This window comes from Bipolaris oryzae (assembly GCF_000523455.1).
Source record: "Bipolaris oryzae ATCC 44560 unplaced genomic scaffold scaffold_56, whole genome shotgun sequence".
In the NCBI taxonomy this organism is placed as follows: domain Eukaryota; kingdom Fungi; phylum Ascomycota; class Dothideomycetes; order Pleosporales; family Pleosporaceae; genus Bipolaris; species Bipolaris oryzae.
Window position 1 is genome coordinate 140494 of NW_006911332.1, and position 10187 is coordinate 150680.

The window sequence follows — 10187 nt, forward strand, 5'->3', positions numbered from 1 at the left end:
ATCACACGCCTGGCCAACTCGCTTCCTGTGTGATGTTATCAGGGGTTGGCGTATGTGCCGCGGCACCTCACAACACCAAAGTTATGTATACAGATTGCATCGTGCTGTGTATTATTACTTTATTATGGTCTAACTTGAACTTTTTATGCCTGGACTTTCATCGCCCGGCTAGTTTAAGAGTGCTGGTGATGAGCACTCAATGCTGCACATCAGCCACTCTGGAACATGTTCCGAATATTGAATGACAAGATTCCGCCCAATGACATTAAGAAGCACACGATCGTCAGCTTTCTTTCCTCATCAAGGTCCACACTATTGGCTTTTGACCATCGCCTCTTGACTCTCGTTGCCAATCTCCGTTATCCCTTCGACTCCATACTTACGGTTGGCAGTCAACCTGTTGGACGAAAGACGCTTCATGAAGATCTGATCACTGTGGGATCCTTCACGCGGATTACGTGGCGTTTTGCCCGTTGACTGCCCGTTGCTTCTTCCTACGTAATGCGATATCTTAGGGATGAATCTTGAGATGAGGATCTTGAAGGTGGATGCGCAGCTGCATATGATTCCTACACAGAGATCTTTGGTTAGCTGTGCCTGTGCTTAAAAAAGGGGTAGAATGATGAATCCCCGGTGTTCTTACCAATGTATATCTCGATACTGTACCAGTTGAGAGAGTCGGCCATGTAGTAGTAAACGTCGTCGACTTTGTTGACGAGAAAGAGCACGTAGTAGAAGCGCACACAACCGGCTGTTCTATGTGAGCAGTTCGACTATCAATATATGGTGACTTGCACATACCTGCCACTGCAACGAGTCCGACACCAAGAAGAGCGGCTAGCGCAAACTTTTGCGCTTGTGGCATTTGCAAGTTGGACACGATCAACACCGGAACTAGGTATATAGCAAGATCTTGCATGATGCTGGCAAGCCATGGGGTCAGCATCTTTCTTTTCCTCAGGAATGTCATTACAATCAGACATACTTCATAACGTTGTTGATATTGTAGAAGATTTGCCGCGTAGTTGACGACATACACTTCTCCGGATTCTTCGCCTGTGCCGCCAGATCCCAGAAGACCGACGTCGGTATGCATGTTAAGACAAAGGAGAAGAATGTCATGATGGATAATGCGAGAACCCAGGCCATTAGGAAGTACACAATCAACCTGGTTCTTCGCCGTGGATCAAGTCTTTGGTAGAACACCAAGATGCTGAACTTGACAAGACAACTGGCAAAGACATAGAGAAGACGCGTCGCGAGGTTCGCTTTGAGCATAGGCGTATAGTCTTGGGGGCGAATGTCGCGTGCTAGCCATAGTATCAGCTTGGTGTCATCAAAGTGTAATAGGTGTATGGACCGATTTACTGCGCTCGCCCGTGCCATACCACCCGCCTATTTCTTGTCAATATGAGTTCAATATAGACTTTGGAGTTCGGTGTAAATCGCGGACATACTAATCATATTGGTAACCGAAAGCATCATTGTGCAGAAAGCACCTGCCACCATTAAGTCTATCATGGTCAGCACTGCTGGAGTCGATAAATATCACGCAGCTTGCCGAACTCACAATCGTCTTTCGCCATTCGTAGCCCCAGTAAACGTGTTCGCACATATATTCGCAGAGATACAACAAAAAGTGTGACGATGATAAAGGAAATACCGACTGAGAAGAGAGACGACTGTTTAGAGCCATGCTGCCAATCCCGCGCGTGTAGGGAGCGCAAAGTCTCCTGCAAAAGAGCCATGTCGAACGCGATCACGCCTCGGACAGCAAAGTTATAAGTAAGTTATGTGATAGGACTCGCACATTTGTGACCACGCCCCTTCTCTCCACCACGATACGAGAAGAGAAAGAGAAAAAAGAGCCTTCGACGATCAGCCAGCTCGCGAGCAGGCGTACTCTCCAATCAACATGATAACGTATTCGGGCCGTATACACAGGCTTCAAACCCGCTAGTCTCATACCCATGACAATAACCTGTCACGTTCCGGGCCAATGCACCTACTTTACAAGTCATTTTTCTTATTCACTCCAATCTTTTCTCTTGAAAATAATGATTTTCTCGAAAATACATCAAGTTTATGAATACTATCCCTGCCGACTACGGAAACTCCATGTCTCAGAAGTGCAGGTAGGCCGTGTAAATCATGCTCCAAGCTTCTTGTCTTCTCGGTTTATGCCCGATCTTGGCAACGGACAAATACGCCTTGCGGGCCTCAAAGTGGTATTCGCCAATAGGAGCGCATCCCCACATCCCTGTTACGGCGTGGCCTAGCGCGGCTAAATTGCATTATCATGGATCTACATAAAAAACAGTCCGATACGACAGGGCTCGGATAACCTGTTGTAGGAGGGTTTTAGAATGGACGTTGAAATAAGTACAGCCCCTCGCTGCACATTCACCCGGATGACCTGTTCGGGAAGCCCGAAAGAAGGAGGCAGCGTAGTTGTTCTAGACCAAAGTAGCCACAACACTGATTGTTGCTTTGTCGATACGCCGTTGACGCCAGATGAGAACCACTGACTGGTAGAAAGCTATGTCAAATCAGTTGTCGGAGGGAGCCGTATACCTCTTATTGAAGGATAACGCAAAGCATGCAAGAACATGGGACCAGGATTATATGAGTACCCCACCATATCGACAGACATGGGGGCTTTCGGGAATAAAGAGACAGGCCATGTCTTTTCCAAATACCACCGGTAAGCTGACAAAGACATGTCGCATTCCTAACCCATCACCCTACAAGACAGAAGTGATAGAAAAAACGAATGATACAATATTCGATTCTCGCAATAAGCTACGACTTATAGGCACACAAACTGCTAGCTATAGCATGTTTCTCCCCTGTGACCGCATCGCACGGCTTCACCGCCCTTTGACCCTCGATCGACACGTGCAAGACGGTGGCTCCTGAGCGGTATATGGTGGGATGCCTGAGCTCCAGACAGAAAATAGACATGAAGAGGCGACTTTTGGGCATACATGGCATGCCACTAGTATCAGCTCCCTGAGAGCTGAATCTCCAACCGTGTCAACTGGGGTCTACCTAACCTCAATCTCGTCCCGAGCACTCCAACTACGGTGCGACATCGGCACAAGCAAAACACGCCGAGAAGACTAGATGAAGCAGAAAAGGACACATAACTCCACTGCAGCTGCATTCTGAGGAAGGAAAGAAGAAAAAAAGATCGAACCCTAGCCTTGGAAATCTGACGATTCGCACATGTCACGGCGAAAAAAATCTAGACCTATAACATCATACCTAATATCAACTATTATCTCTCGTACCACCTCCGTCATACCTCAGCTCCACATACTATTATTTCCCCGAAACAACTAATCGACAAGGCTAGCTCAAAGCTTATTTTCCCTCCTCGATATCGCCTGTATACATCCGCAGTAAGTAGGCGAAGATAGTGTGAATCAGAAAAAAAAAGGAGATATATTAGTGACCAGCCAATCGGAAAATAGAAGCAACGTGCATTTTTAGGTCCCCACATACCTTTTGAAACGATGTCATTGATCGGAGAGAGACATGTGATGGGCAGCCATAGGGCAGCCACTAGTACTAAATATCTTTTTTTGCGGGGCGAAAAAAAGGGTGTGGGCGTGGTCTAGACATGTGTTGTGTGTAAGTCTGTGTGGAGATTGGCATAGGTTCTAGAGTACATACTACGTACTTGATTAGTACATTTTTTTTGGGCTTTGCGAAAGACAGGCATGCAAGAAGTGGCTGGGTTTCGGGGATGAGCGGTTATGCTGATCTATGATCTACGTGATTTACTTGAAACGGCAATCGTGGTCCACGATGCCAAGTCTGACCAACATACAGCGAAATAGTAGATCTTTTTGCTTGATTACTGATAAGTTCAGCTTGCGCGTACTGTTGTATTGTGGGGGAAACCCCAAAAATATACAGGCAAGTATCTAGACCAGTTGAAATGAGTATGGTATCCGGCAAGGCTGTGCCTATACCTCGGCTTCGTGCAATGTTCAGGACTTTCAGCTCCTGCCTTGGAAAACCCATAATTAATTATCAGTCAAAACACCAACCAAAGGCACAGGCCAGTGGAAACGGTGGTCAAAACAGGAAGCCACGATGTAAATGGTTGTTGCCTTCCTCCCCACACCAATCTTAGTCACCCGGTCTGCATACACAAGCCAGCCAATCAGAAGAGTCGGATTTGACTCATTCTGTCTCAATCTCCGCGCGTTTTTATCATACCAACCTTGTTAGAACAAAATACACAATGGAGATATATCCCAAAATGATATAAATGAGCTGAAGGAATGCCCTTGCAAAAATCAAAGAGTCATAGACGACATTAACATCACCAGTAATTGAGTCAATCAGCGCAGGGCACAAAGGCAAAGTTTACTTGGCACACAGACAGCAGCTGGGTGGTGATCAACAAGAAGCATGGTGAGAAAAGCTAAAGGAGTAGTAGCGGCAGCGGGAGCGGAAGGACATCCGTGTGGAAGTCATATCACAGTCACAGCGCAGCAATCACGGTATGCACTGGATGCACTTGACGCGCCTGCTTCCAAAGAGGTACGTTAACATACCATCTTGCCATACGTCAGTACAAGGAACAAGGGCCGTCAGCTCACATAGGTCGTGTGTAGATTCTCGTCAAGGACCTGAGCATTACAGTTGGGAACAGAGAACTAGTCTCACGGACGACCCTGCACCTGGTAGAAGCGCGCCACTACGTACTAGTCGGACGGAACGGAACGGGCAAGTCGACATTGCTCACAGCCATTGCCGACGGTCTGGTCCCGGGTATTCCTTCCAGTACGCGCATCCTGCTCTTGGGACAGACGGGTGGTCCAGGGCTCAGGCGGATGACGGACGGGCTGAGGCTAGAGAGCGAGACTGTACTACAACATGTGGTCCGAAGCGACCGGGTCCGGGAACGCTATGTGCAAGAGGCCATGACACTTAGCGACGCGGTTGAGAACTCTATTGACCCCATTGCGCCAGTCCGGGCGTATAGACGCATTGGCCATGCGAGGCTGGGTTTGCAATTAAGAGAAGGGCAACTTATTGCGGAGAGAAGGAGTGGCGCCCGGGGGAAGCAGGCCAGAAAGGAACTTGTCAGGCTGGAAGAGCTATTTCAGGAATCGGAGAAGCGTTTGGCGGAGAGTGAAGGAGATATTGATCCTACGACGCTGAGCGAGGAGACTCAGGCTGCTATGAGCATGCTCTCTGAAGTGCAGGCTTCACTGGATCTCATGGACGCAAACGCTGCCGAGTCCAAGGCCCGGATGGTCCTACTCGGCCTTGGATTCAAGGAGGATCGTATTGATGGTCCGACTTCAGAGCTATCCGGAGGTTGGAGGACACGATGTGAGCTCGCCTGCGCACTAACACAGTACGCTGATGTGCTATTGTTAGATGAGCCTACCAACTTTCTCGACTTGCCATCGATCATATGGCTACAGGGGTATATTAGTAATCTTAAAAATACGACAGTCTTGATCACAACACACGATCGTGACTTCGGAGATGCAGTCGCTGAAGAGCTCCTCATCCTGCGCAATCAGCAACTCGAGATTTTCCATGGTAATTTAAGCTTATATGAGCGGGAAAAATGGAAGAAATTTCGGTACTTGACCAAGATGAAGGAGGCGCAGGACAAGCAGAGAAAGCACATGGAAAAGACCATCGCAGGCAATATCAGAGCTGCTAAGGACAAGGGCGACGATAAAAAGCTCAAACAGGCCGCATCCAGGAGGAAGAAACTTGACGACCGAATGGGAATGCAGGTCAGTGCCAAAGGTGGTCGGTTCAAGCTCAACCGTGACCTTGCAGGCTATCATACGTCCCGCCGTGGGGAGATTGAGATACCAGACTTTGATGCCCCAATAGAGCTGTCATTTCCGCGTCAGCCACCCGACCTGCCCTTCCCAGGCGCACTGGTAAACCTGGACAAAGTGTCGTTCGCATACCCCACGCGCAGGAAGGCGCCAATCTTGAGGGATGTTAGCTTGACGATACATGCAGGAGCTCGTATTGGGCTGGCTGGTCTTAACGGGTCTGGAAAAACGACATTGGTGTCACTGATCATGGGCAGCAATGAAGATGGTCTCGTGCCAACGTCGGGAAGCATTACGCGGCATGCCAGGGCGAGAGTTGGTCGCTTCTCGCAGCAGTCGGTGGAAGAGATTACTGCAATAGCGTCCGCGGATCCTCAACTGACCGCCCTCGGGCATGTAATGAATTCGGTCGGTGATGATGTGCAGGCAAAGGATGTGCGAGGGGTTCTAGGGGGTCTGGGTCTGCACGGCCATACAGTATCAGACGTGCCACTAGTGTTGCTGTCGGGAGGGCAAAAGGTTCGGGTTGCGCTGGCCAAGTTGCTGTGGCCGCCGCCGCATCTGCTGATTCTGGACGAGGTGACGACGCACCTGGACGGAGATACAATCATGGGCCTGGTGCTAGCGTTGAGGGAGTACAATGGGGCGTTATTGGTGGTGAGCCACGATCGATTCTTCATGAGGTACGTGATAGCCCGAGCTGGGTGTCTCGACGATGCTGGAAATAGTCATAGCAAGGTTCAACTATTGACCGCCCCACAGAACCGCCGTGGAGGGAGAGTGGCTGTACAAGCTAGCGCCAGGGGTTCGCAGGCCCGAGGGCGAGGCTGGCGGCGACGAGAGCGACTCAGACGACGAGGCAGAGACAGGGGTCGCTCCGGGAACCGTTTTTCGGCTGTGCAAAGGGCAGGTCCAGAGGCTAGCAGGCGGTATGGAGGAGTATGAGGAGATTGCGGCACGAACGGCAGGCCGGCTAGGCAGGGCGGCGTTGGCGTGAAGGGTGGTGGTTGGCCAGGGCCATGGCGATTGGCGGGCGAGGGTGACGGTGGTGACGGTGGTGACGATGCTGCTGGTGGAGCTGTCCCCTTCTTGATGATGACGATGAGGAGAGACACGCGTGTATCACGACCATGCCACCAACCACGATGCTCGCGGCGCAACGACGCAAAAGTGCCGACCCCGTCGTGGCATTTCGACTCGCCTCGACGTCGTCTGACAGACGCCAGGGCCAGCAGCTTCGGGCGGGCTTGCTTCCCGCTGTACGCACAGGCGGCTTGGCGGCTTCTGCGCGCGCATCACGGTGCGCGCGAGGAGGTTTAGGGGCAGCTTTTCACGCCAAGCAGCCAAAGTAATATTGCTCCCACGCGTCGCTCTCTTCGACTGCAGCGTCCAATTGGTCTTCACTCATTTGCCATTGGCGTGCACTATGCCCATTTTCCTTACTCTGCCCCCTCTACCCCTCTACCCGTCGTAATAATAATAATGGCATAGCTAGCCCGTGGCCCTTAATCCTCCGACCGCCGTGCATGAAGGACATTTCGTTTTGAACTAAGCTCGAGCCTGGGAACCCTGAAAGACCGGTCGGAGTCGCAGACCAACACCATGGGCGAACCCGAACCATCCTCGCCGCCTCGCTCTGCTACCGAACCGCAGCTCAAGGCTGCAAAAGACAAAAACTGCCCCTTTTGCGGCCAGGCATTCACCTCCTCCAGCCTCGGACGCCACCTCGACCTCTACATCCGAGCCAAGAACCCAAAGGCACCAGACGGCATCCATGTCGTCGATGAAATCCGCAAGCTGCGCGGCGGCATCACCAGGCGCCAGGCAAAGGGCAGTGTCTCCACCCCAAGGCGCGATGAGAGCGGCGCCAGCACCCCCGCCACCAAGAAACGCATAGCCAGCGAAGACTCGTCCATGCTCATGCAGAGCCCCGACGACGACGACGACGACTCGCTCGAAGTTGGCAAATCCAGAAGTGCCTTCAAGGACGTGACTTGGGGGGCTGGCAATCGCCCCTCGCGCCTCCTGACAAAGACACCAGACCCCCGCCGAGATGCATCACGTCAACTGCGAAAGGCAGATCTCGACCAGAGGCAGAAGACGAGCGAGGAAGTCGAAATTGCGGCCGCCACCGAGATGGCGCTGCGCGAGCTGTTGAAGAGCGTACGTGAAGCAAAGTAAGCACATCACCCCACCCAAATTCAACCCACCTCCTTGCTCCCTACTAACAAATGCAGTGCAAAAGCATCGGGTATCGGCCTCTTCGACTTCGATCCCTACGCCCAAAATTTTCCTTCGCTATGCCTCCACATCCTCCCCGCACCCTCAACTCTCTTCTCCCCCACGCCCTTTCCGACTGCCGAGTCATGGTCCATCACCCCGCCCGGGCAGAAGCAGTTTGAAGCGCTGAATAAGCAGGTGCGTGAGCGCCTGCTTGCCTATCAGCGCCAGCGACACCTCAACCAAGTGTTTCCCTCTGGCACTTCCAACCCCAATGCTCCTTCCTCAGCTACTTCCTCGCCCCTTCCTACCCCACCACTCTTCGACCACGACCCTCAACGACTCTTTGGCCACATTGCAGATGCCTACCACCACTGGAGCCAGCATTCCGACCAGACGAGACAGGACTACTGGCAGATTGAAATACTACGCTGCTATGCCCGTGCTGATGACCGACGACGAGAGGCTGAAGTCCAGCTAGAGAACGCCCGCAGAGAGAATGAATATCTCAAAGCTAGCCGCTGGTCGTCCGGTGGCCCCGACATGTCACCCATCAGCATCAATCTCGGCGTCGACACGACCAAGGAGCTTGCAAAGCACGGCATGGACTACCGCAACTGGGACTATGACCGCCTGATTGACAAGTGGCGAACAGCCATTCGTGAAAACAGGGTGTCTGTGTCGGGCCTAGCTGCTCAGAAGCCATTGCCTGGCGACGCCAGTTCACGTAGCTCCATGGCTAGCCAGACGGCACAGGTATACGCTACTGTTAATCAGCCCAGACAGGGCAGTCCAGTCAAGGCGGAGACCAGTATGCCTTTTAGCGCGCCAGCGACGGTCAATGGCGATGTTGGTAGCGATCAAGTTGATGCAGAAGGCGATGATGACGATGGAATCGATCTCACCCCGCACACAAACGACGAGGAAGACGCCATGCACCACCTTCATCACCATGCACATCGACAATCAGTTCACCAGTCCCAGCCTCAGCACCATCACACGACGCCCCTCCAGCCCACACCGCCACACCATCAACAACAGTTCCAGTCCCACATGCAGACAACCCAGCACATTACGCAAGCCCAAATCGCCCAGGCCCAGGCCCAGGCCCAAGCATGGGCAGCAGCTCGCCAGCACATGAACCAATCACGGAATCAAGACTTTCACCCACATCAACAACACCAACTCTCGCCCCATCTGCAACATGTCAGCTCAGCCGACAGTAGCCGACGCGAGTCACTGGCCATGATGGATCCGCACAACCTAAACCAAAGCAACATGGGCGGTATGAGCGGTTCCATGGGAATGCCAGCTGGTATGGATGGTCTCGATAACCACCAGGACCAGTTTTTGCGCCTCGACATGGGTATGCAAACAGGCTTCGTCGGCTCCAACGATGGCGGTGTGTCCATGGGTTCATAAGACGTCCCTCCCGCCAAAACAGTCTATATCAAAAGGACATGTTTTCGCAAAAGGGGTAGCATGATTGATGGTCATGTCTATTCAACTATGTTGGCCTTCGTTTTTTTCCCTTTGTTGTCAATTTCCTATGTTCACACTTCGATTTACCTTTCTCTGTTTCTTCAGCTTGGCCCCACCGTGCGCATGTTCATATACCCGGCCTTGTCACTTGATACCCATCTTTGATCACCTGTATACCTTTTACCTAATACTTGTACATTTCAAACTGAGAATGTCTTTTTCCTTTGTAGATTCTACACGCCTTCGTTGGCACAACACTTGGGAGGCCATCTTGCTCATCATTTGTATATACCCTTTTATAAAATTCCATCTCCTTAGATATTAGATAAATTGGCGGTGCCCGGGGAAAGATCTGGACAGGCTACATACTACATAATCAATACAAAACTCGGAAACTAATTCAATGCTTCGGTCATCAGCATGTTACTTGACGGCGTGAGAATAGGTGCATCGTGTGGCTTTGATATATGTGGCGTAAATATACCAGGGTGTGAGCACAGGGTGTCCAAGCCTCGTTTTATATACAGAGGGGTGACATGAAAAAAACGTGTTACTAAAAGTTCTAGTTTTTAAACTAGTATAACTCGGTGGATATTAGAGCTATTCCTAATCGGGCTAGCTCATTTTAAAGCTAAGAAGTAGTAGTTGCTTCTAAGAAGG

The 10187-nt window shown here is 51.3% G+C and overlaps 3 protein-coding genes across 3 annotated transcripts; 2 read left to right on the plus strand and 1 right to left on the minus strand.

Moving 5' to 3' along the window:
- Positions 1 to 312: 312 nt before the first annotated feature.
- Positions 313 to 1748, minus strand: COCMIDRAFT_4920 (uncharacterized protein; the record flags this gene model as incomplete). The annotated part of the gene is made up of 7 exons (XM_007689311.1): positions 313 to 569; positions 644 to 751; positions 802 to 923; positions 986 to 1310; positions 1369 to 1395; positions 1458 to 1514; positions 1571 to 1748. The coding sequence occupies 7 exons, from the start codon at positions 1746 to 1748 to the stop codon at positions 313 to 315; spliced, it is 1074 nt and encodes a 357-aa protein (XP_007687501.1).
- A 2677-nt stretch (positions 1749 to 4425) lies between these two features.
- COCMIDRAFT_94156 (uncharacterized protein) lies at positions 4426 to 6822 on the plus strand (the record flags this gene model as incomplete). Its single annotated transcript, XM_007689357.1, has 3 exons — positions 4426 to 4557; positions 4632 to 6508; positions 6588 to 6822. 3 exons carry the CDS (start codon positions 4426 to 4428, stop codon positions 6820 to 6822), a joined length of 2244 nt encoding a protein of 747 aa, XP_007687547.1.
- A 605-nt stretch (positions 6823 to 7427) lies between these two features.
- Positions 7428 to 9467, plus strand: COCMIDRAFT_94146 (uncharacterized protein; the record flags this gene model as incomplete). Its single annotated transcript, XM_007689358.1, has 2 exons — positions 7428 to 8002; positions 8063 to 9467. 2 exons carry the CDS (start codon positions 7428 to 7430, stop codon positions 9465 to 9467), a joined length of 1980 nt encoding a protein of 659 aa, XP_007687548.1.
- Positions 9468 to 10187: the final 720 nt, after the last annotated feature.